The 26,697-nt window shown below is 41.5% G+C and overlaps 2 protein-coding genes across 2 annotated transcripts in view; both read right to left on the minus strand.

The window, feature by feature from the left end:
- The window catches only part of Mfsd2b (major facilitator superfamily domain containing 2B), a 10,667-nt gene extending 10,083 nt beyond the window's left edge, over positions 1-584 (minus strand). The window contains exon 1 of the mRNA XM_028779396.1: positions 519-584. Within this exon, the coding sequence (XP_028635229.1) occupies positions 519-584 (66 nt within the window). The remainder of the gene's footprint in view (positions 1-518) is intronic.
- Positions 585-3,063: 2,479 nt separating this feature from the next.
- The window catches only part of Ubxn2a (UBX domain protein 2A), a 26,036-nt gene continuing 2,402 nt past the window's right edge, over positions 3,064-26,697 (minus strand). The window contains exons 2-7 of the mRNA XM_028779397.1: positions 22,808-22,861; positions 19,527-19,668; positions 18,364-18,470; positions 12,962-13,099; positions 11,278-11,436; positions 3,064-6,640 (exon numbers count right to left, since the gene is read on the minus strand). Of these exons, the coding sequence (XP_028635230.1) occupies positions 6,451-6,640; positions 11,278-11,436; positions 12,962-13,099; positions 18,364-18,470; positions 19,527-19,668; positions 22,808-22,848 (777 nt within the window). The 5' untranslated portion in view covers positions 22,849-22,861 and the 3' untranslated portion in view covers positions 3,064-6,450. The remainder of the gene's footprint in view (positions 6,641-11,277; positions 11,437-12,961; positions 13,100-18,363; positions 18,471-19,526; positions 19,669-22,807; positions 22,862-26,697) is intronic.

Consider the following 26,697-nt stretch of genomic DNA (forward strand, 5'->3'; position numbering starts at 1 on the left):
AGCCCCAGCCCCAGCCCCAGCCCCAGCCCCAGCCCCAGCCCCAGCCCCAGCCCCAGCCCCAGCCCCGAAGAGAACAGAGGGTCTAAGAATACCTTGGGTTCCCATCTGCCCTCTACCCACACCTCCCAAGACCCCTACCTGGGCACCCAAGGAATCCTCTAAGGAGAATTTGGTACCTGGGCAGCACCAGGATTTCGGAGGGAGCTAAGTCCACGGGAGCTGCCTGGAGTTTGGGGAAAGGAGGCAGCCCCCTTACCATCTGCCGGGGCTAAGAGGCCTCCAGGAGGACCTGCAGTCAGGACACTAGAGATCTGTTCCTTCTTGCCCGCCTACTTGAATAAAGCTGCGTTACTTTACACCAGGACTCGGGATGCCTTCCTATTTTCTCTGGGGTGTCCTAGTGGCACCAAACTGCAGACTGCCCAACAACTGGACAAAGTGCTGTGGCAGGTGCCTTTCTTCCCTCCTCTTGGGAGCGCAGAGTAGCACGGCTCCCCACTTCCCACCCTAGCGCTCACCGAGCCTGGCTCCTGGGCGTGAGGCTCTGCGACAGGAGCTGGGGTGGGTCCCTGGGGCACCGACATCCCGTGGCTGCTCAGGTCAGACTGCCGCAGCGCGGGCACTATCCGGGAAGGCGGATCCGGCAAAGTGGGCGTGGTCCAGTGTGCAGGCAGCCCGCTCCCTCCAACCCCCCAACGCCCCCCCTCCCCCGCGCCCTAGTAGCCGCGTGCCACCTGAGGCTGCAGTGTGGGCATACCCAGGACCTCGAAGCTTCCGGTTCTCCTCTCCAAGGAGTATGGCCAATCGCCATACACCTGGGAAAAAGCTGCCAAGTCCTCAGGGACGATTTTGTTTCTTGGCAGACTTGTAGATAGAAACCCTCTGCTCACCGCACCCCCTGCCCCCCCCCCCCGTAAAAGCCAGCAAACTTATTTTTTAAATGAAGCAATACATTTCACTTGTTCAGATTAAAATTACGGCTGAATGGGCTCTCAGCCCGAATTACACATTTCCCAGGCTTTCCTATAGGTAACTTGCACCTACAGCTGCGCGCCCAAGTCCTGGTCCGCGAAATGAAGGGTGGTGGGTACGATATCCCAGGAAATACATTCAAAAGGCAAAGGACCACACTGCATAAAAATCTAACAAGAAAATAGTGTGGCTATCCATCCGTGTATTATCAGAATACTAGAAGAATGGACCCCAGAATTTAGTCAACCCCTGTCCCCAGTTAAAAAACAAACCCAAAAAAATTCCTCCTGGGAGAAAAGGCCCTGGGCAGCCAGCTTCTTAGAGAAAGATTGCCAGTATGCAGCTTCTGCTGGGCTGCTGAGTTACACTCTCTTGGAGACGGACTTGGGAGGCCACTGGATCTTTGGATTCCTCTCCTCAGTGTGCTTGTTATAGACTGCTCACCCCACCCCGACCCCCCAGAATAGCTCTAGCCATTTCGTTCCATGCCTGTCAGTCACTGACACAGAGAAGTGACTTGGCTCAAGGACGTGCTGACCACATCCCGTTTTGTTCTGTGTATTTTGATGAGTTTTGCTAATCTTAAGAAATTTCAGCCAGGAGGTGGTGGCGCACGCCTTTAGTCCCAGCACTTGGGAGGCAGAGGCAGGCGGATTTCTGAGTTTGAGGCCAGCCTGGTCTACAGAGTGAGTTCCAGGACAGCCAGGGCTATAGAGAGAAACCCTGTCCCGAAAAACCAAGAAGAAAAAAAAGAAAAAGAAATTCCACAAAGCTTTACATAAATCAAAATTCAATATGAACTGTTATGTCTAAAATATCTTGAGTTAGAGCTGACCACTGGGCAGTCCTTCCTGCACCTATGTATAAGCTCATACGTACCTACGTGAGCGCTACATGTATGTATGTGGGCTTTGTGGCTGACACTGAAGAATGCTACTAATAAGCCAAAAAGTTATAATACTCATGCTCTGTTATCTCAATGTTCTGAAATTCTCCTGACCATCATCACCATCCACCCTCAGGACCAATCAGCTTAAAGATTAGCTGATAATACTTTGCCTAGTGCCAACTACTCCCTTCTTTGCCCTTTAAACTTTAGAACCTGTTTTACCTATAAGAAGTCTACTCTGAGAGCAGACCAGTACTGCAATCAGGCCTGTCTGCGGTCCTGGACGTCCAGTGTTAAGGTGTGCGTTCAATAAACTACTCTTGCTTAACTGAGATGGCTTGGCGAGTTTCTGAACCCCAACAGTGCTCACACTGAATCCATCTCCCTTCTCACCTCTCACTACTCATCTGACTCTGAACTGGTGCGTGGAGGTGGGTGACTCAACCCGGTTTGCTGGGGGCACAGGCTGAGACCATAAGTCTGGCAACAAGAGGTTAAGGTACATATTAGACAACTGCTCCTTAGGACACAGCACAAGCTGCACTACAGTGAAATGAAAACCTGTGCTGCAAGTAATGACAACACATGACAAGGCAAACATGTCCTCCCAAGTGGGGAGAAAAGTTATAAAGCACTTGTATTGGGATATACAAATAACAATAACAGAGAAAAAAATCTCATTTTAATGGGATTCGATGCCTTCTTTTCATGTGTCTGAAGACAACTATAATGTACCCATATAAATAAAACAAATAAATCTTAAAAAAAGAACATCATATTGGACATGGCAGTGCCCGCCTTCCTTAGAGACAGGGTTTCTCAGTGTAGCCCTGGCTGTCCTGGAACTCAATCTGTAGATCAGGCTAGCCTTCAACTATAGAGAACCATAGCCTCCAAGCTCTGGGATTAAAGGCATACACCGCCACTGCCCAATGGAGTTCCCTTTCAAGGAGATGTGGATTTCCAAAACTCTATCATGGTTGAATAATCTAGTTTAGTACATAAAAAAAAAATCATTGATTCTATTTTTTTCTTATGCCTGGTAGTACAGCTATCTAGGTCCCAAGTCAATTCATACTGAGATTATCTTTAGAATATCTGTATTATATAGGAGTATGAATTGTCTGCACCAAAACAATGTAAAACAAATGGCAAAGATCCAGACATAAATGTAATAAGTAAACCTCTCCTGACTGAGGATCCAGTGTGATGAGCATCTTTTTACTGAAGAGGTTTGTTCTGTGGCAGAGATGTACAAGAGAGTAAGCACTTTAAATAAGCCTCCACACTAGGTCGTAAGAATAAATAACAACCATTGTCTTAGCTACTAAAATATCACTTTTTCATATTTCTGTGTATGAAATAGAAACAACATTGGTTAAGGAAAAGGCATCTAATAATCACTGGATCAAATAATCATTGATTCTCAAACTGTATGGTCAAATAAATGACAAAAGCATTCACACGTAACTGTTGTATAACAAGTGCAAATTACTTAACAGGTCCTTTCAATGAACAGCAATTTATCTTTAAGAGACAGTTCATTTTACTGTTAGCAAAATACATCAAAAATATATTAAGGCACTAAAATAAATACATAATACTACTACATTATCAATGAATGGAAACATCGTGAGGTGTCCTGAATGAGTCCTGATAAAGTACAATTATTTTAGCTTTGATAGTGCATAGTAATCTAACTAGCAAACTATGATGTGTGCAATCAGACGTGTATCTCAATGTCTAACTCGTCTGCAAGATAAGACAATGGACTATGACAATTCTGGAGCGATGATTCGGGTCAAACTGTATTCTACTTCTGAGATGCTCACTTTAAGTTCTGCTTCCCTGGGCACTTTTATTCTTTCCAAATCAACCTGCAATAAGGAGTCTATACATTACCAACTTTACAACTTTTGAATTTTCAAGTAAAAAGATTTATCAGATGATTATCTTTAAGGAAATCTTTAAGAACATTATTTACACTAACATTTTCACAGTTTTTTAAAAAAATGCAAGTTATTGCTGATGACTACTCTTCCTAGTGGAACATGTACTCTGCATGGACACACAAGAAACCCCCACTGTACCTTCCTTCCGGTTAATTAGAGACTGGAGGCTTTATATGTAGGTACACAAGAAACATTCTTGTGAGAAGCTCCTCATAAAAATACAGAGAACCATTTATCAATTATAACTATGTAAATAGGAAAAAAAGGCTTCAGGATGGGCCTACATTTCCTCAGAGATTCCTGAACATATTAACAATCAAAAGTTTTTGCCTATATCTGAAAAATAAAACCATTGCTTTTACTATCCCCCTTTTCATTAAGAAATTTATATTGCTAAAAGGGCTCTGATAGTGTTGTGTAAACGTTATCGACAAATATTTTTCTACTACATACCTGCTGATTTCCCAGGTAAAGGACAAAATAAAGATGCTCTTCTTCATTCTCTATCCCACACTGCCCACCCAAAATACTGAAGTCTGGCGTATGGACGGCTAGGAGCTAGGGAAGAAAGCATCTTCCAAATAGGACTGCAGAAGAAAGGGCTGAGAGAAAGCACATCTAGCTATGCACACAGGCTCCCTTTTGTTATTCCCGTGTCTTACGTAAAGCCTCATTCACACTTTCCAGCCCTGCCTCACCTGTGGATGGGAGGCAAGGCACAGGTTATGCCAGGAGTCGTTTGGCTTAAAGAGGGACAGCCTGAGTAAACCTGGGAAGAGGATAAAGCTCAAGTGTGGAAACTACTTGGGTGGAACCACTGTCCATGGTGAAGCATACAGGGCGGACTCAGGCCTAGTGTAGAATTTCCGCATTTACACTAAATACCTACGAGTCACTCAAGGTTTCAAGTGCAGTAGGCACCCATCTCAGACAGTGAAGCACAATGCTTGTGACAGGGGCAGGAATAGACTTTGTTGTTTTGATTTAACAGACTCTCATTCTGTAGCTCAAGCTGGCCTTGACCTCATGGTAATCCTCCTGCCTCAGCCTCTCAAGTGCTTATGATCAATGTGAACTCCATGTTTGGTCAGGTATTGGCCCCTGGGGAAGGACTCCCAAATGACCCTTTGTCAAACTGTCTTTCCTAGTCATATAGTTGCGTGTTTCTTTTTCATTCCCACAAATGAAGTGTCTTCTAGAGACTAGAAGCTACGTGATACTGCATCACAGTGAATGTGGAAACAGGTGAGAATCCCTATCTTCATTAAGTCAGACATTACATTTTTGAAGAAAAGGAAATACAATGCCACCTTTCTCGGTAAATCTTTCCATTCTTTGGAAATTATCAGTTTAATTGTTAAAAATTTAATATGTATGATGTTTTGTCTGCATGTGTCTATGTATAACTTGAGTGCAGTGCCCACAGAGGTCAGAAGAGGGAGTTGAACATCTTGGAGCAGGAGTTTCAGATGGCTGTGCACTGCCATGTACGTGCTGGAAACTGAGTCTGGATCTACAGCAAGGACAGCCGCAGTGCTCTTAACTGCTGAGCCATCTCTCCGGGTGTGAAAGTTGTTACTATCAGGAGACAGGGTTCTGCTATGTTGCTTAGGCTGACCGGAACTCCTGGGCTCAAGTGATCCTCAAGTCTCGGCTTGGTGTGAGCCAGAGCTAGGGCGTGCACCACGGCAGGCAAGTTTCAAAGTTATTTTTAAACGAGTAAATAGTTGAAAACTTTGAGTTTTCTTTTCTAGACAGGGCTTCTCTGTGTAACCCTGGAAGTTAGTTAGCTCTGTAGAACAGGGTGTCCTTGAACTCAGAGATCCTCCTGCCTCTGCCTCCAAAGTACTGGATTAAAGGCATACACCACTACCACTCAGCTTGGAAGAATACTTTTGTGTGTGCTTTTACATTACAAATTCAAAGGATTTTTTTTTTGTAGTGCTGGGGATCAACTGAACCTAGAATCTCATATATGCATGGCAAATACTCTCTGCCACTGAACTACATTCTCAGCCCATAAAATTATATATAGAAGGTATAGAAAACTGTGTAGACAGATTAATATTGATATTATACTAAGCTACACACAATTTTATCCCTAGAAGAGTATACATCTTGGATACTGTTGCCAAATGAATATCTGAGTATCTCTTGCCATCACAGAGTAGAAACTGAAAAGCTCTGAGGATGAAGCACAGGCAATATAATAATTACATTGATGCTTTTAAGATGTCATGTATAATATTTTAATGTGTTGCTATTTAAAAACTGAGATAGCTAACATTTATATAAATATCTGCTGTTTGGAAATAATATTTGAATGCTGATGCTGACTTAGCTAATTGAATTCTCTGCTAATTTAGACCATATTAAGATTAATGATACAGCTATTTAATATATCATATTGGCTAACTAGTATTTGAAAGTTGGTATTTTTTCTGAATAGCCTGTTGAGAAAAGTGCACTGACTCTGGCTTACAGCCATGTCACTCCCCTAGCTTGTGATGATTTGACCCCCCCTCATAAGGGATAAAGAAGCCCTCAAACCACAAGTGTTGTCACACTTCTGTCTCCCACTTCTGCATGTCTACTTCCAACCATCATTTCCCTCAGTCTTTCAAAACTGAAAAACTATCAGAGCTTTCTAAAAGGCTCTGCAGTTTTTTGGAGTCTCTGAATGATTACAGCATTCTGCAAATCTGCTTCTTCCAATGTGAGTGTTTCATCCAGAAATCTGAGGAAAGGAAGAGCTGTTGCCAGGGCAAAGGGAGTGCTTCTCTGAGATCCTTGGTATTTTTCAATGAAGTCTTTGACGTGGCTCACCCTGCAAAGTAACACAAACTATTAATTTATGAAAATCCAAACTTTCCAGCACTTGGGAGGCAGAGGCCGGCGAATTTCTGAGTTTGAGGCCAACCTGGTCTACAGAGTGAGTTCCAGGACAGCCAGGGCTACACAGAGAAACCCTGTCTCGAAAAACCTTAAAAAAAAAGAAAAGAAAAGAAAAGAAAATCCAAACTAATTTAAAGTAGCATCAACTTGAATAGCTATTTGGATTTGTTAAAATAGAAACAAGAGAAAGTTTTATATGATACCACTAGTTGTTGTTGTTTTAAAAGGAGTGCTGGGATCACAGGCCAGTGCTGAGTTTACAGGTATGTGACACCACACCCAGTTTATGTGGTGCTGGAGATCAAACCCAGGGCTAGCATCTTAGGCAGGTACTTTACCATCTCAGCTATACAGCAACATCCCAAGCTCGCTATCCTTTGTGAATGAACCCAGAGGCTCATTCATGCTAGCCAAGAACTCCTACTACGCAGAGACCAAGTTCTAGGTTTTTAAATCTGATGTATGTGTATGCGTGCATTCTACCAACTGAGCTACATCTTCAGCCCATAATCACTGCAATCTTGAATTTCAAAAGTTTGAATGTTCAAAGTTATGGTCATCTTTGTGTGTTTAAGGAGATTTCACATACCACTGATCTAAATTAAGATGCCATTTTATAGAATATCATTATTTTATTACTAGCTAAAATACTTGTTAGTTTATTATCCTGCCTGTGTGTGGATGGGCCCTCTCCAGCCACCTTTACTGTGGAATCCAGCTCAGTCTTCCAGGCTTGTGCAGCCATCTTGCTGGTCCTACAAATATTCTAAAATAAAAATGATGCCACAATATTTTCCTTTCTTCTTCCCCTTTTCTTTTTCCTTTGTAGTGGTGGGAATCAAACCCAGGGCCTTGTGCATGTTAGGTAAGTGTTCTACCACTGAGCTACAACCCTAGCCCTCAAAAATATTTTAACATTTGGAATTTCTGATTTGTGTTTATTGAAACAGAGCCCTTTTAGACTTAATTTTGCAAGCATTTATCAAATCACATAAGTACTTCCAAGAAGAACTAACAGAAACACACCCAATAGGTTAAGGTTTGAACGTACTGAGACTCGAGACCACAGTGACTTCTAGTTCTATGACCAAGGTCCGGGCTCTTCATGTACCCACTGTGTTAGTGATGCAAACGCTTCCATACTTTTTAATAATGGAGATTAAACCAAAGGTTTTGTTTAAGCATTGAGATACACCTCCAACCTGATAGAAAAAAATCTAGTTTTTTTCAAGACAGAATTTCATGTTGCTGGTCTCAAACTTGCAATGTAGCTAAGAATGTCTTTCAGCTTCTGATCCTCTTGCCTCTACTTCCTAAAGCTGGGATACACTAGACCCTATCTCAAAGACAAATGAACAAACAGAAACTGCAAAAGACAGGAAAAATAATAAATAAATGTAAATCTAAGCTGAGCCTGGTGACACAGTTTTGTAATTCTAGTTGTTGGGGAGGCTGAGCCAGGAGGATTGAAGTTCAAAGCCTGCCTGGCAACTTGATGAGAACTGTCCCAAAGCTAACACAGCACAAACAGGAGAGTTCCAGGATAGAACACTGCTCTAAAAACAAGCAAACAAACAACTCACCCCCAAAAACAAAACAAAAAAAACCCCAACCAACCCAACCTCCTACCTTAAAGAAATAATGCAAATTTCAAAGGCCATAACTGTATAAAAGCATGTGCCACCAAATCTGACAACCTGAGTTAGACCCTCAGGATGATGGAAAAAGAACAGATTCTCAAAAGTTATTCTGACACCCCAAGCACACGCTCAGTATGTTCAAATCTTACAAGTACACGGTACTTGTATACTCCTTACCCAAGTACCCGCTCACAAAAGATAACTAGATGATAGATAGATAGATAGATAGATAGATAGATAGATAGATAGATAGATAGATGGATAGACATATATTAGGAGGAAGGAGGGAGAGAAGAAGGGAGGGAAGAAGGAAGGGAAGGAAGGAAGGAAGGAAGGAAGGAAGGAAGGAAGGAAGAAAAGATGCTGTTTCAAAAACTGCCCCTTAAAACAAAGATAAAACACACCCCCCCAAAAAAAATAACACAAACCCTAACTGGGCATAGTGGTACAAGCCTGCATTCCTAGCAAAAGGGTGGCTAAAGCAATATTGAGTTGAAGGCCAGCCTGAAAGTTGCAAATCAAATCAACCTGGGATAACTAGCAAGTCCCTGCCTCAACCAACCAACCAAAGGAAAAAAAAGTCAAATAATCACCAACTTAATAAAACTATAGGTGTGTAGAGATCTTAAGCTACCAATGATGAAGAAGACCTATTTTATCCCTATAAGGTAAATTATTCAGAAAAATACAGTAATTTTACCTCTGGGGAACATAACAAGTTATACAGAGAAAGCTGGGTGTGGTCTAAGACAATGAAAAAAAGAGTATTTATTACCTGTGTCTAGAAGTTTAAAACTGACCAGGCCAAAAAAGTGAGCCTGGGGCTCATAAACACAGAAGTAGGGAGGAAGAGAGTGCTTCAGCAAGCAAACACATAGTGAGAGATTAAGGGAAAACAGACACATTCCTGACTCTAGTTGAACATTGTAGTATAGCTTTCCTGGTAACTAATAATATCAGTACATGTGCTAGGTATGTATCATGAATGAAGCCCTGGGTTTGACCCCTAACATTGGGTGTTGTGTGTTAGGGAACAATGAGTAACTGGCAGAAAGAAAAATAGATCAATGAATACAGAACAGAGAGTCCAGAACAGATACAGGCAACTGATTTATAAAGCACAGGAGGGAAGGGAGGAGATAGGCAGACATCTGTACAAACAGAACTTTGCCAGGTGTCATGCTCTGGCCAGTATAGTGTAACAATGAGTGACATAGTGAACTCTTACTCAAAGAAGACTTCCTCTTGTGTCTCTACCTTGGCTATGAGGACAGAGCCAGCTCCTTTTTTGTTTTAACAAAGTGGGAGACAGAAGGAACAGATCTAGAGTTGGTGACCTACAGTGCTCCTTTAGACAAACTGCAAGCAAGACCAGCTGAGTTCCACAAAGCCATACAAGAAACATAAAAGAAAAACTTTGTAACAAAAGTTGTTCTTTCTCTAATAGTATAAGTACAATTACAGTGAACTTAATCTATAACTTTTTTTTTCTTTTTTGAGACAGGGTCTCAATTGTTCAGCCTTGGTTGGCTTAGATCTTGCTATGTTGGCCAGACTGGCTTAATTCATAGAGAGCCACTGTCTCTGCCTCCCAAGCCATGGCATTGAAGGCCTGCACTACTACAACCTACTCTGTTCTATAACTTTTAAAACTCAGTATCATGTTTTTTGTGATTTTGTGACTATACTGTGCACAGGAAGACTAACACATCTGCATAAAACTTAAACTTGGACTATTGCTAATAAAAATAAAATAGATAAACAATTATTTATATATGGTGGGCTACGGTAGACAAAAAGAACTGGGCTGGAGCTGTAGATCACTGGTAGTGTGTTGTCCTCTGCAGAACCAGGGGTTCTGGGGATCTTTGGTCTGGCTAGAAATGGCCAAAGTATTACAGTTCTCAGAAGGGAAGCCTGGTCTCGCCTGCTACTGTGGCAGTGCCAATGCCAGCCAGTGGCAGGGGCGGGCAGTTGCAACAGGCAGTAGGTGGGTAGTAGCAGTGGCAGGGATGGAAGGGGTATGAGCCCAGCCTGCCAGGCAGGTGTAGGGATGAATGGTTTGGGAGAGAAAAATTACCCAAAGTATTACCACTCAGTAAAACAGCCACTCGCAGACGATTATCAGTGAAATAACTTGTGCACTTTACTCCATGTGGATAAGAACTTTAGACATTGAGAGGGTGGCATCCAGGGGCAGATGCTTCCCATTGGCTCAGTCTGAGGTGTTAGTGATGCTCCATTTGCATGGGGAAGGGCTTCAGGTGTTTTCCCCACTGACTGTTATGGTCCTCTTGGTGGGGTGTCATGTTTACATGTTCCAGAGCAGGTTTTGGCAAGGAGCTAGCCCCATGCTTACTTACTCAATTCTGAGTTTCATGGGGTTTGGGCACACTCAACCTTACCAGTTCTTCTGTCTGGTGGCATGGTCCACTTGCCCCACAGGAGGGCATATATACCTAATGCATGTGAGGTATACAACGATAAAAAGAGTCAGAGAGAGGAAGAAATAGCTACATAACAGAAGCTACAATGTAAAATCAACATCTAAAACATGATACCAAGCCGGGCAGTGGCACACGCCTTTAATCCCAGCACTTGGGAGGCAGAGGCAGGTGGATTTCTGAGTTTGAGGTCAGCCTGGTCTACAGAGTAAGTTCCAGGACAGCCAGGGCTACACAGAGAAACCCTGTCTCAAAAAACCCAAAAACCAAAAACAAAAATAAAAAAACAAACAAAAAGAAAACAAAAACATGATACCAAAATAAAAACTAAAAATAGTTGAGTCTAAGAATCTTATGTTGCATTGATACACTGCATTTAGAGAGTTATTTATTAAAAACCTTTCTTGGTTCTCAAATCAGCTTTGTATAAACTTAAATTTAAAATTGGAAAACAAATTAGACAAGTACAGAAACAAAGGACTGACCTATGAGTAATGTTAAATCTTTGGACAGTCCTTTCCCCGTTGGCTAGCCAGATCTGGATCCTGGTAATGGGCTCCAAGTTGTTCAGTGAAACACCAGACAAAGTACTTTTATTGTCAACTTCAATACTCTTTGCTTTAGAAACAATTCTTGGTGTAGCACTAAGAAAATCCAAACAACAAAGTCAGATAAATATTTTCTCATTATTATAAAAATTGTACATCATGCTCATCTTAGCAACAGTTCTATAAGTCACAACTACTCCCTCAGTAATACACGTTAGTTACAATCACAACATACAATGCTCTATGAATAAAAGGAAACAATGCACATCCAATCCGTCTGTCAGCTTACAGAATGACACGTAAAATACTATTAGCTGGGGCACAGGATGAATCTCACAAGGAAAAGAGAACAAACAAAGTATTTTGAAAGGTACACCTAGAACTTTCTATATGTAAAGTTGAAAATGTGTATACCTTCCCACCACTGATGACAGAAACGTGACAATTCATAAAACACAAAGTGGTCTCATATCTAATCTCTATAAGTTCTGTCATGGGCACTGTCACATATCTTGATAGTAATACTTTACCAAGTATATTCTTATATTTACTATTTTAAAATTCAGACAGTGATCATAGAACTAAGTATGTGGGCACTGGAAACTATAAGTAAGTTTTTTCCAGAGCTGAGGAAAAAGTGGAACTTTACTATTAGACAGTCAGCAGAGGTGCTCTAGTGGTATGGACTAGGGAGAAAAAAAATGATTTATTTAATTTTGTCCTTAGCAGGAACTTCTGATATGATGCCCCCATCAAATGTCCAAGACTAGTTCTGTCTTATATTAGTATTAACTAAAAAAAAAAAAAAAGCCTCAGGAATCCTTATAAAGATAGAAAGTACACACATAGTTGGTAGAGTACTTACTTAGCACAGACAAATCTTTTTCTTTTTTAGACAAATCTTTATTTCAATCTATAATACCCCATAAAACTGGGTATTTGGCAAATACCTTAATCCAAGGACTGAGAAGGTGGAGGCAGGAGGATCAAAAGTTCAAAGCCATATATAAAGACCCTGCCTAAAACAAACAAAGCAAACCAAACCAAACCAAAACCAAAATCAACCTTAAAAAAGCAATCTCACTTGGGAACTGGTATAGCAAGAATATGTGTATATATGGATGTGGCACCTGTCAGTAATAAATCTGATGGCCTACAGCTTAGTCAGGAAATAGGAGGTGGAACATCCGGGAGGCAGAAAAAATTATGGGATAGTACCAGATGGGAGATTTGTCTGCGATGTGACAAGATGGATACCTGGTACCTGAGCACAGGTAACCAGCCACATGGCAGAATGTAGATCAGAATAAATGGGTTATCTTAAGTTATGAGCTAGTCAGAGAAGAGCCTGGCTTTATGGCCAAGGTTATCTACAAATATATTTTGAATCTGAGTATTATTTCTGGGAGCATGGGACTAGGAGGAAAAACCAGACATAACTTCTACAAACCAAAGATGTGTTTCAGTAATAAGTTCTTTGCTTCACATGTGTATGGGCCCTAGGTTTGACCGCCAGCACTTGAAAAAAAATCCTTTCTAGCCAGAGAAATATCAAGTTCTTTATGGTTAGAATAATGAGAGAGTGTTTGTCATGAAAAGCACAAGACAATGCCATGCTTACCTTCCTAGTCTGTGGCCCTGTCCTGAGAAGGGCTGGAATGCAGGCTTTGTAGACATACATACTTCATTTTTTTTATCTTCAACTTTAACATCCACCTCCTCTTTATCAAAAACTCCCTGTAATTCTGAAGGTAATTCCCTTTGAAAGAAAAGAAAATGACAAAGCTCTCATTTTCCCTTTCTATGAAATATACATCTATATCCCAAAATAGCTCCATGATTTGTAGGAGAATAATATATGAACTGAAGAGGTTGCTCAACTAGAGCACTTGCCTAGCATGTGCAGGTCTTGAGTTGAATCTCTAGCACCACATGAGGCATGGTGGTGCATGCTAGAACCTCAGCACTTGGACACAGAAGCAGGAGGACCATAAGTTCAAGATTATCTTTAACTACAGCAAGATTGAGGTCAGCCTGGACTACAAGAGACCCTTGTAAAAAGAATTGGATTGGTAAAGGTACTCGCTACCAGGCCTGATCACCTGAGTTTCATCTCTGGAACCCACATGGTAGAAGGAGAGAGCCAATTGCTATAAGATGTCTTCTGATTTCTAATATGAACGCCATGACACACAGGGATGATTTTTTGTATGTATGTATGTATGTATGTATGTATGTATGTATGTATGTATTATGTACGTACGTAAAAAACTAAATACACGAAACAAGAAATATAAATGAGATATATAATACCCCTACAATGAAATAATTGAATGTGTGCATGAAAGCCAGAGGAGGGTATTAGGTGTTTTATTACTGTCTTATTCATTTGAGGCAGGGTCTCTCCATGAACCTAAAGCTCTTTTTTTAAACTAGCCTGGCAGCCAGTTAGCACCAGCAATCCCTCTGCCTCTGCTCTGCAACAGTGCTGAGGTTAGCATGAAACAGTGTTCATTAGGTCCTCACACTGCAGAGCAAGTACTCTGAACAACTGAGTCATCTCCATCCCAGTTAAAAACGTATTTATTATCATTGTGTGTATGTATGATGTGCATGTGAGAAGACAGGCATGTGTGTGCCATGAAGAATGTATGTAGAATCCAGAGGACAACTTTTGGAAGCCAATTTTTTCCTTTCACTATGAATTCTCAAAAAAAAAAAAAAAAGAGGTGACCTTTGACCATGAATTAGTAGAAATATTAAGTTTCCGTTCTGTTTTTGTTGCTGCTTTTTGTTTTTTTGAGATGAGGATCTCATATGTCCCAGGCTGGCTTTGACTCTGATTCAGAGTTCTACCTCCTGAATACAGAATTATAGACATATGCCACCATACTTGGTTAGTTTTGTTTTTGAGACAGGTTCTGACTTGGTAGCACAGGCTGGCCTAAAATTCATGATACACTTAATATATCTAGTTTCAAAGATATGACAATCCTCCTGCCTCAGCCTCTCAAGTATAGGTAACAGGCAGGACACTTGCCTGGTTCATTTAGGTTTTTAAATAAAAATATAGATTTACTTTGATAATGGCAATGGTAAAATACAGACTACTATTGAATTAAATTAAAAATATGTTCAAATTTCATCCTTTTTTTAATTTAAATTTGGTTTTCTGAGATAAGGTTCCTCTGTATAGCTCTGGCTGTTCTAGAACTCACTCATTAGACCAGAGTATCTCTCAGACTCAGAGACACTCAACTCAGGGATCCACTTGCCTCTGCCTCCTGAAGGCTGGGATGAAAGGCATTCGCCACCACGGCCTGGCCCACATTCCATCCTTCTAAAAGATTTACACAACAGAGACTGGCTTCAGCACTAGGCTTTGTCTAATATTTTAGATACCTTTTCTTGTTTGTTTTTAAAATGAGGTCTCTCTATATAGCTCTGGCTGGCCTGGAACTTACTATGTAGCCCAGGCTGGCCTCAAACTCATTGATCTACCTGCCTATCTCCGAAGCGCTGGATTAAAGCCATGTGCTACTACATCCAGCCTAAATCTTCTCCATAACTGTAATAATTCAATGTATAAATTTTTTCATTTGAGTTAAAATATCCAATAAAGAATATAGACACAGAATATATAACAACTCATGGGACTGGATTGGGGGTTATAGCTCAGTGGTAGAACAGTGGTCCTGATGTGCAAGGTCTCTGAATTGGACCTCTCTGGAAATAGATTGGGGGAAGCAAATAATCGAATATTAAACCAGGCAAAGAAGGGAGATGGGGGAATCTTTAGGAAGTCCTAGAGACCTAAGATGTAGGAGGCTCCCAGGAGTCAACATGAATGATCCTAACTGAGATGCCTAACAGTGGAGACATGGATCCTGAAAAGGCCACCTCTTGCACTCAGGCAGGACCCCGGTGGAGGGATAAGGACACCAACTCATCCACAAAACCTTCAACCCAAAATGTGTCCTGTCTAAAAGAAACGCCGGAACAAAGATGGAACAGAGACTGAAGGAAGCGCTAACAATAGTTGGCCCAACCTGAAACTCATCACCTGGGCAAGTACCTATCCCTGACATTATTAATGATACTCTGTTACGCCTGCAGACAGAAGCTTAGCATAACTGTTCTCTGAGAGGCTCTAACCAGCAGCTGACCGAAATAGACACAGATACTCACAGCTAAACATTGGACTGAGGTTGAAGATTCTTATGGGAGAGTTGGGGGAAGGATTGAAGGAACTAAAATGGATGGGAACCCCACAGGAGGACCAACAGAATAAACTAACCTGACCTCTGGGAGCTCTCAGAGACTGAAACACCAACCAAAAACCACACACGGGCTGGACTGAGGCCCCTAGCACTTACTTAGCAGATATGCAGCTCAGTCTCCATGTGGGTCCCCCAACAACCAGAGTGGAGCCTCCCTAAAGCTGTAGCCTGTCTGTGGTATCAGTTCCCCAGCAGGGCTGCCTTGTCTGGCCTCAGTGGGAAAGGATGCACCTAATCTGTCAGAGACTTGATATGGCAGGGTGGGGGGATACCCACATGGCCCCACCCTCTAAGAGGAGAAGGGGGCTGGCTCTGAGAGAGAGTGACTGTAAGTGGAGCAGCGTTTGAGATTTTAATAAATAAACATTTTTTTAAAAGGCAAAGAAGGAAAAAAAGAATAATTTTTTTACAAAGGCAAAGAAGAAAATGGACGAAAAATTTAGATATATATTTCTCCAAAGAAGATACACAAATGACTAATAAACACAGGAAAGCCATTCAATATTACTAAACATGAGGAAAATGCAAATAACCAGAATAAAACATTGTTTCCTACTTATAAGAAAAGCTATAATTTAAAAAGGTTGGGACTAACAATTATTAGTGGAGACAGAAATACTGGAACCCTCATACACTGCTGGTGTATTGCTAGGGTTTTTTAAAATGGTATAGCCACTTTGGAATACAGTCGACAGCTCTTTTGAAGTTAAAGATAAAATTAACATTTTTGAGATCTATATGTGCATATCCCAAACTGAAAACATCTGTCTACATAAAAACGTAGCCAAGACCTGGAAAGATGAGCAGTTCAGAACATAGTCCACTCTTTCAGAGGACCCAAGTTTGGCTCCAGAACCCATGTCATGTGGCTTTCAACATCCTCTAACTGTAGTTCTAGGAGACATGATGCTTCTGGCCTCTGCAGGCTTCTGCACACATGTGTACCATGCAGCCCTTCCCCTTGAATCCACATAATTTTAAAAAATTAAAACAAAAACTTAGTTGGGTTAGTGTTACATGCCTGGACTCCTAGGATTTGAGTGGTAAAGATAGAAAGATAAGGGCTTCAAGGTCATATTCAATAATGAACTTGGGGTCATCATGGGCTATGAGGCACTGATATCTTCCTAAACTAATTAATTTATACAGGATGTGAGAGGTAGCTCAGTAGTACAGCACTTGCCTAGCTTGAATAAAACTCTGGCTTTGATCTATAGCTCTACAAAACAAAAAGCAAACCCAACCAACAACTGAACAAACAAACAAACGAGAAGAAAATACTTGCACAGAAATACTCATAGTAGCATCATTTTTAACAACTAGAAATATGGAAATGACCCAAACATCTAACCACTGATACACAGGCAAACTGTGACACATCTCACTCTATAGCCCTTGCTGTTTTTGAGCTCAGAGATCTGTCTTTATCTGCCTTAAGAATGCTAGAATTAAAAGCATGCACCACCATGACTAGCCAGATACTTATTATAGTAATAGTTAAATAGCCTCAACTGCCAAGAAAATTGAGTGTGTATGTGTGTGTGTTTGTGTGTGTGTGTAAGTTATCATTGTGGGATTATATAGATATATTCAAAAGAGCTCATGATGGAAAAGTAAAAACTGCTTTAATGAACAATATTCACATCTTATATATAAGTCAATGCACAGGCTGGAGAAGTGGCTCAGTGGTTAAGAGCACTGACTGAACCTGGGTTCAATTCCCAGCACCCACATGGTAACTCACAACCATCTGTAACTCCAGAGGATCAGATATCCTCTTCTGGATTCCACAGGCACCAAGCATGCACACAGTGCATAAATATACATGCAGGCAAATACCCATATATATAAAGTAAAATTTAAAATCTTTTTGTTTAAAGATTTATTTATTCTATGTATTTGAGTACACTGTCAGTGTCTTCTGACACACGAGAAGAGGGTGTTGGATTACAAGAGAGCCATTACATATGGCTGTGAACCACCATGTGGTTGCTGGGAATTGAACTCAGGTCTTCTGGAAGAGCAGTCAGTGATTTTAACCACTGAGCTATCATCTCTCCAGCCCCAAAATTTAAAATCTTAAAAATGAAAAAATTTTCACTTAATAAGAATAAAAATTCAACAAAGACGTTAATGGAAGTTATTTCTGATTATTAAAATTATTTGTAATTTTCAAGTTTTTCTTAATGCTTTAAAACACTTTGAATCAAGGCCAGCCTGGAGAGAAAAAGAGAGGGAAGGTGGGGGAAAGGGCGAGAGAGAGGAAAGAGAGAGAGAGAAAGGAAGAAAGAGAAGGATCAATTTAAGCCAAATGTGGTAGTTTAAACCTTAAATTCAAGGCTAGTTGAGACTAGATGAAACTGTTGCTTAAAGATTTTGCATTATGTTTATGTCTGTGTGTAGGTATATGCACATGAGAGCAGATGCCCTTGGGAGGCCAAAAGAGGATGTTGGACACCCCTGACCCCAGCTTTCAAACTAGAGTAGCAAACACTCTTAACCTCTGAGCCACCTCTCCAGCTCCTGCTGTTGTTTAAACAAAACAGAACAAAACAAAACAAAACTAGCAAACAAACAAATAAACCCAACTCCCCTGCCACCCACCCCTCCAAAAAAGGGAGGAGATGTGAATTCACAGAAGATACAGTATGTCTATGAAGGCATAAAGGGGCACAATCATTATTACAAATAATTCTTTCATTGGAAACATGCCTAAAATACCCTTCACCTACAGCCTGCTTACCCCTTTTTGATGGAGTTCAGAAACTGCTGACTTGCACCATCAGAGTAACTTCTAAAATCATCATTGACAGTGAATCCATTTTTCCACAATTTTATATTTACATCTACCTACAAGACAGTACAGAAAGGAATGCAGTGTTAGTAAAAGTGAACTCTTTCCTAGCATTGTGGTTTTCCAAATTGGTGTGTGTGTGTGTGTGTGTGTGTGTCTAATTGGCTTAGTAGTTAGAGCACTTGTTGACTTTAGAAAGGCCCTGGTTTGGTTCCTGGAACCTGCACGGTGGTCCCCAAACATCCATAGCAGTAGTCCCTGGATAACTGATACTCTGTGAGCAGCAGACACACATGTACACATTCATACAAAACACCCAGACACATAAAGTAAATCTAACAGAAAACAAAACATTTGGCGTATGTATGTTTATAGGTCAGAGAGCAGCTATGGGAATCAGCACTCTCCTACCACCTGGGTCTCAGACCGGTGGGCCTGGCGGCAGGTGCTCTTACTCAGTGAGCCATCTCTCACCACTCTCCACTCTTCTTTTCTGAGACAGGATCTCTTACTGAACCTGGAGTTCAGCAATTCAGCTAGACAACTGGCCGTCAACCCAAAAGGATCCTGTTGTGTCTCTGCCTCTCCAGCCCTGGACATGAGTCTTGTGGCTTTAGGTTTGCATGGCCACCACTCTCTAACAGCCATCTCCCCAGCTTCCTCCCATCCTGAGTATTCTAGCCTTGAACTTACTACATAGCTGAGGATAGCTTGTCACTGCCAGTCCTCCTGACTCTCCAACTCCCAAGTGCAGGAACCACAGAGCAGATCACCTTGCCCAGTTTAGGTTGTGTTGGTGTCGACTGAACGCAAAGCTTTGTTCACTATGTAAGCATTTTACCAGCTGAGCTACATCCATCCATCATAGATACTCTTAACTGAAAGTAACACTTACTTGGTTTGTAAATTCAAGCAAGTGATACAACAATTTGAAGTCAGTTTGTTGTGGCTGCTTGATTCCTGCTCAGATGCCAAAAGCTTTACCTACCATTGCTTTTCTAGCACCTGTGCGAATTTAACATAATGAAAATGGTACAAAATAGTTTTCCTATTACAAAATTCGTTTTGACTTCAGGGATCCTCCTAGAGACCAATAAGTAACAGGTATTTACCTGTCTCTTCTGTTCAGTGGGGGACAAGCATTTGGCACCAGTCTTCTCTGCTTCCTCAAAAAGGCTGTCAACAAAATATTCACAGTCCTTTTGTTGATTATCACTGAGGGGCTGATTGTCAGGAGGTCCTGTTTCACAAACCCTAAGAAAAAAGTAAAATAAAATTAAGTGTTGTTACGTCTAAATAAATATGTGAATAAATCTTTGGGGAGGGCTAACATTTTGCTGTGTATAGTGTCTTTGCATTTTAGGACATCTAGCAGGCCATACAGTATTGATATCAAGAACAGTGTGGAAAGGCACAAATGAAACAAAATGTAGAGTTATACATATGTATGAAGATGCCATGATAAACTCATGACTTTGTAACTTAAAAATTAATTTAAAAGCCTCCCAAACTAGCTGTCCATTATTACATTACTTATGTGCATGGGTGTGTATATATGTGTTCATGTGGGAAAGTACTTGTGGAAGTCGGAGAACAACTTGTGAGAATTATAGGAATTGGTTTACTCTTTCTACCACGTGTGTCCCCAGCTCAAAGTCAGCCTGTTACTCTTGGCAACAAGGGAGATATCACATTTACCTCAGAATTTAAACAAGAGTTTTTTTAAAGAGGTCAATAGGAGGTTAGAAAGATGGCTCATAGGTTAAGCATATATACTGCTTTTATAAAGGACCTGAGCTTGGTTCCCAGCACCTACAAGTGCCAGCTCACAAGTGCTGTTAACTAAAGCTCTGAATTTGATCCCCACAACCCAGGCGTGCAGGGATGTGACAGCGAATCCCAGCACTCAAGGCAGAGACAAGCAGGTTTCTGTGAGTTCCAGGTCAGCCTGGTGTACAAAGGAGTTCCAGGCTTACCAGGGTTACACAGTTGAGACTCTAGCTCAGCACATAAACAAACAGATGGCAGGTGTTCTAGCTGATGAGATGGTTCATACCCACGGTAACGCTCTAAGTTAGAGTCTTATTACTTCCCCAGGTCATTCCTATGTATACTATTAAAACTATTGTTATTATAATACCTCCCCAAAACAATGGCATGATAGATACTTCTCACATGAAAATAGTTATACTCCAAAATGATATTATATGATACTAATGACTTTTTTCTTTAATCAATATAGCTATGTAGCAGTACATCATATTGTCGAAAAGTCCATGCTTTGTGGTTCATGTTTAGGTACCTTTATTTAATTACAGTAAGAAAAACTAATTCTCACAAAGAAACTTAAATTTATATGACTTGGTTTTCTTCTCTCTAAGGTGCAGATACTGGGTTGGGATGTAGCTTCGTTGATAGAGTACTTGCTTAGCATTCACAAAGCCCTGGGTTCAATCTTCAGTACTACATAAACCTGTCATGGTGGTACATGACTATAATCCCAGTACTTTGATAGTAAAGACAGGAAGATCAGAATTTCAGGGCAATCCTTGGGTACATATGTTCAAGGATAGCCAGGGCTATTGTGAGAGTGTCTCAAAAAATAAGCCAAGATGCAGATGCCACCACAAATGGCCCTGAAGATTAAATGAAAAAGACAATAAAGCTGGAAGTGGTGGCGTCCACCTTTAATCCCAGAGGATCTCTATGAGTTTCAGGCCAGCTTGGACAACAGAGCAAGTTCCTGGGCCAGAGAGATCCTGTATTGAAAACCAACCCGTAGGCATAATATTTTTGTGCACTGTGTAAAGGTTATCTTTGTGTTATTCAAATGCTGAGTTCTCTGCTCTCATATCTGATTTCAATCCTGGCAAGGCTTTGTTACGTTTATTCTTAGACACTCAAATCTCAAGTTTGTAATCACCCAATGGCTGAGCAGAAGAGAGACTAGGGCAGGATCTACCAGCCAGGAGGCTGGGGTGGGGGTGGAGGATGGAGAGGGACAGGGAGGAGAGGGGGAGGGAAGAGAGAGGGAGAAGGAAGAGAGAGGGAGAGGGAAGAGAGGGGGGAGGGAGAGGGAGAGGGAGAGGGAGAGATACTGAGATTGGCCATGGGGAGAAAGAAAGAGTTCTTAAGAGTTCACCTGGAAGCCGGGAAGTGGTGGCGCGCACCTTTAATCCCAGCATTTGGGAGGCAGAGGCAGGCCTCTGACTTCGAGAGTTCAAGGTCAGCCTGGTCTACAGAGTGAGTTCCAGAACAGCCAAGGCTACACAGAGAAACCCTGTCTCGAAAAAACAAACAAACAAACAAAAAAAGAGTTCAGCTGGACAGCTGGACAATGAAAGCCCTAATAGCAACTATTACTTGGGAGCATGGCTGGGAGTAGCCAGATTAGCTTAGATTTTACTGCCCAGGTATTGAGGTGATGCCTAAAATAAACCTTGGTAGCTCTGTGTAGTTATTTGGGACTAGCAAAGGTAAAGAAGTGCAGCAGTTCGATTAATTCACTTTTTATGTTTATATTAAAATTAATTCATTCTATACCAAGCAAACAAAAGTTGTAAGAAAACCTCAATAAACCAAATAAGAACCTCAATGAAAAGCACTGTAAATAGGTAAGATGAGGCCAAAGGAAAAAATATCAGGGATTGAAGACCAGGCTAAAGGATTATAGTTAGCGTTCAGTAAGTTGGCTTAGCCGAAAAAATACATACTGGGTAAGTTTGAGTTCAATCCCCAGAACCATACAATCATGGAAGAAAGGATCTGACTCCATGAAGTTATCTTCTGACATCCACACATGCATGTAGACATACATACGAATATATGTATGTATATACACACAAATAATAATAATAACAGTAACAGTAGTGATGCATTTTATTCAGTAGCAGTTTGTAAAAATACAATCATAGCCTGGCCTGGTACTGTAGTATCCCCAGCTGCTTAGCAGGCTGGGGCAAATTTGCAAATTCAATGAATGTGTGAGTTACAGAGTGAAAGGTTAACCTGAACAATTCAGTGATGCCCTGCCTCAAAAAAAAAAAAAAAAAAAAGATCTGGGAACATAGCTCAGTGGCAGGGTGCCAGCTTTGTATATGTCAGGTGCTAGGTTCAATCCCTACAAAAGAAAGGAAAAGAAATTAAAGAGAAAAAGTAACCATGATTATAAGAAGGAAGACCTCTAGGTACAGTTAAAGGAACAAAGTTTACTACAACTATTCAGTGCAGCTATAAATAAAAACAAACCACTCTCAAAATGTATCACTATCACCAACTTGTGGAAGTGGCCATGGATAGTAAAAGCTGCTTTACTAGTTCTGCCAGTGACAAGCAAGAAAACCAGAAAAAAATAACAAAGGCATTAACAAAATCATTGCTTGAGTTAACTTACCATTCTTCTTTTATACTGTCCAGATTGTCTACTTCTTTCATTCTCTTTCTGCTACTGAAAAAGTTTAAAAAGACAAAGTTTTCAATAGTATCAAAAAAAAACCTTGAATTGACCAAATTCAACATGATCATTTTTATCTAAAACAGAACAAAACAAAAAGCCCAACAGGGTGTGGTGGTCCGTGCCTACAATCCCAGCACCTGGGAATCAGAAAGGATGAGCCGGTGTTCAATGTCATCTTCAGCTATATTGCTAAAGACAAACAGGGCCTTGAGAAAGACTGTTTCAAAAGATAAGCAGAGGCAGGCCGATCTCAAGTTCTAGGCCAACTGGGACCACACAGTGAGACACTGTTTCCAAACCAAACCAAACCAAACCCAAAAGGACACAGGCGGGAGGGGCTTCTCAGTGATTAAGATAACTAATTGTTTTTACAGAGGACTGAGATTAGATTCTTAGCACTCACTTAGCATCTCACAACCATCCATAACACTAATAACAGAGTTACACCCTAATTTCTGAGGGCATCTGGCACATGCATGGTGTATAGACAGGCATACTCGTGAAAAAAACATTCATTTATTTTTGAAAAAAAGAAATCCTAAAAAGACACCAACAATAATATTTTAAAGGGATATATAAATATGTGTGTGTCTATATATTTGGCTTCCTGAGGTTCTTTTTCTGTCTGCTTTATGTGTTTCCTCACACCTTCCCCCTACTAAACACCTTTAACTACTAAAAATAATAATACTATGTGGGACTGCGTAAGGGTATCCTGGATCATGGTTGAGCAGGTGCCTAGAACCTCGAGATTCTCCGTGGAATTCTGCGTGAGAACCGGCAGGAGTTCGGTCCCCCCCATCATCCAGGATCCTGAAAAGCAGTCACATCTCCATAGAGTCACATAGGCCAGGCTATAGGCCTCAGGCCCTAGGGATTTACATACTAATGAAGGCCAGAGGGCAGAGCAAATTAAACATGCCTCCCCCAAATCCTCCCCCAATCCTCCCCCTTTCTCCCTCCCTATATAACTCGGGACTGCCCTGAGTTTTTGGGGGGTACGCCTAGGTCCATCTATTATCCACCATGACAATAAACCTTTTTGGAACTAAGGACTTCCTCGTGTTACTGGGGCCTGCCGCCGCCAAGGCCCTCAGGTCGCTGGAACTATAGGATCTTCTTCCCTAATGTGGGAAGCGCCGTGCTGGCGGCCTTTTTAAATTTTCCCCACAATACAATTTTGAAGGGTGTTTCGGGTATGTGTGCTGTGTACACACATGAAAGGCAGGCATGTGGTGGCCAGAGGCCAATGTCAGGTGTCTTTCTAGCTCATTTCCCACTGTATCTGTGTATGTGCAGGTATGTATGCATGCATGTGGAGGTCAGAGGGCATTTTCAGGTGATTTCTCCTCAGATACCATCCTCCTTATTCTTTCAGGTAGAGTGTCTCCCAGGAACCTGGGGCTCATTGACTCAGCTAGATTGGCAGAGTGGTGAACCCCAGAGATCTACTTGTCTGTTCCTTCAGCACTGAGATTATAGGTGTTGTCTACCACCACGTCTAACTTTATGTGGATGCCGGTGGTCCAGGTTCAGGTCCTCATGCTTGCCCAAGGACTGCACTTTATTCACTAAGCCATTCTGCAGCTTTTTCTGCAGGTTTTTCATGTCTGTTTCTTTTCCTGAGACTAGGTCCCTCTGTGTAGCCCATGATGGCCTGGAATGATCGTTCCAAAGACCCTGATCCCCATTCCTATCTTTATTCAACCTGCTGTCAGAGTAACCGTTCTGAAATATAAATCTGATTTTTGGACTTCCCTACTAAAAATCCCTCTATGATTCCCAAGCACTGCTGTTAGAATAAGATCCAAATCCTGCTGGGCGGTGGTGGCACACGCCTTTAATCCCAGCACTTGGGAGGCAGAGGCAGGCGGATTTCTGAGTTCGAGGCCAGCCTGGTCTACAGAGTGAGTTCCAGGACAGCCAGGGCTAACCCTGTCTCGAAAAACCAAAAAAGATCCAAATCCTTTGAGCGATATGACAGGGGAACTAATATAGTTCTTCACATTTTTCCATAGCTCCAACTAATAGGTTGTAATAAAAGTATGTTTCCTTAATTGTACCCTAGAGGTCTTCATTGTTACGATTATTACGACTACTGCTGAAATAGTCATATAATTATTATTTCAGCTACCTCGTTTATTTATCATTATACAGCTATTGCATGTATTTACTTTATGCAATAAAAACAGAAAAATAATAATACAGGTATCATGTCCAACAGGCATCTCATTTGCACCCACAAAAGGGCAGGCCCACTAACTGGGTCCAAAATTGAGTCTAGATCCAGCTCAGCCAGGGCAATAGGAGGATTTCTGGAGGTTAGATAAAAACCAGCATTTCTCAGGAACATGTGAAACTGGTTCCTATCTGCCAAAAGGAATCATTTCCCTTGCCTCTGACAGAAGGGACATACGACTCCATTGACATATCCTGTGGCTGCATATCAAAGCCCATGAAGACCTCCAGGCTCCCTCAGTCCCTCTCCTCTTGCTCTCTAGCTATATGGTATTCTATTCTCCCTTGTCTTATTGTCCCATGTCTGTTTCTCTTTCTCTCAGCTCTGGATTCTTTCACACACACCTCTAGATACCTTCTAGATACAGTCCCCTTAACCATGCCATGGAGTAGTCATTTCAGTGGTTTCGTTTCTGTGCCTCCTTGCATACAATAATAGGCATTAACAAAGAAACTCAACCCTTGAGTTAATTTTGTTTCTCTATAGTAGTTCTGAGAAAGGAAAAGACTGTTCCTAAAGTCACAACATTACATAAAAAGGTGACATGTTTTGTCTGGACCTGACTTACTCCGCCACTCAGTCCTCTTCTGTTCTCCATACTCCAGATACTGTGAGCTTTACGCTCTTGAAAACCTTCTCTTATCCTCTGTGACATCTATTTCCTTTGCATGGACCCTTCCCTCTTTTAGAAGTCAATCTTCACCTAACTCCTATTTGTGGGGAAAATTTAAAAAGGCTGCCAGCACGGCGCGTCCCACATTAGGGAAGAAGATCCTATGGTTCCAGCGACCTGAGGGCCTTGGCGGCGGCAGGCCCCAGTAACACGAGGAAGTCCTTAGTTCCAAAAAGGTTTATTGTCATGGTGGATAATAGATGGATCTAGGCGTACCCCCCAAAAACTCTGGGCAGTCTCGAGTTATATAGGAAGGGAGAAAGGGGGAGGATTGGGGGAGGATCTGGGGGAGGCATGTTTAATTTGCTCTGCCCTCTGGCCTTCATTAGTAAGTAAATCCCTAGAGCCTGAGGCCTATAGCCTGGCCTATGTGACTCTATGGAGATGTGACTGCTTTTCAGGATCCTGGATGATGGGAGGGACCGAACTCCTGCTGGTTCTCACGCAGAATTCCACGGAGAATCTGGGGGTCCAAGGCGCCTGCTCAACCAGGACCCAGGATACCTTTACGCAGTAAAATCTCAGCTCAAAGATTACTTTTCTACAGAAACTTTTATTAACACCCTCTCACAAATACCATATATATACATATATATACATATATATATTTAGTTTTTCGAGACAGGGTTTCTCTGTGTAGCCCTGGCTGTCCTGGAACTCACTCTGTAGACCAGGCTGGCCTTGAACTCAGAAATCCACCTGCCTCTGCCTCCCAAGTGCTGGGATTAAAGGCTAAAGGTGTGTGCCACCACCGCCCGGCAAATACCTTATATTTTATTTCTTCCTCTTAGTTTCTATCTTGATTTACCAGCATTTATTTCTGTGTTTAATAATTCTTAACCTAATTGTACTATATAATCTAAACGAAGAATCAATAATTGCCATCATTTCTTAGTACTTAGTCCCTCCCTCTCC

Source organism: Grammomys surdaster, unplaced genomic scaffold (genome assembly GCF_004785775.1).
Source record: "Grammomys surdaster isolate TR1022 unplaced genomic scaffold, NIH_TR_1.0 351, whole genome shotgun sequence".
NCBI classification, from domain to species: Eukaryota; Metazoa; Chordata; class Mammalia; order Rodentia; family Muridae; genus Grammomys; species Grammomys surdaster.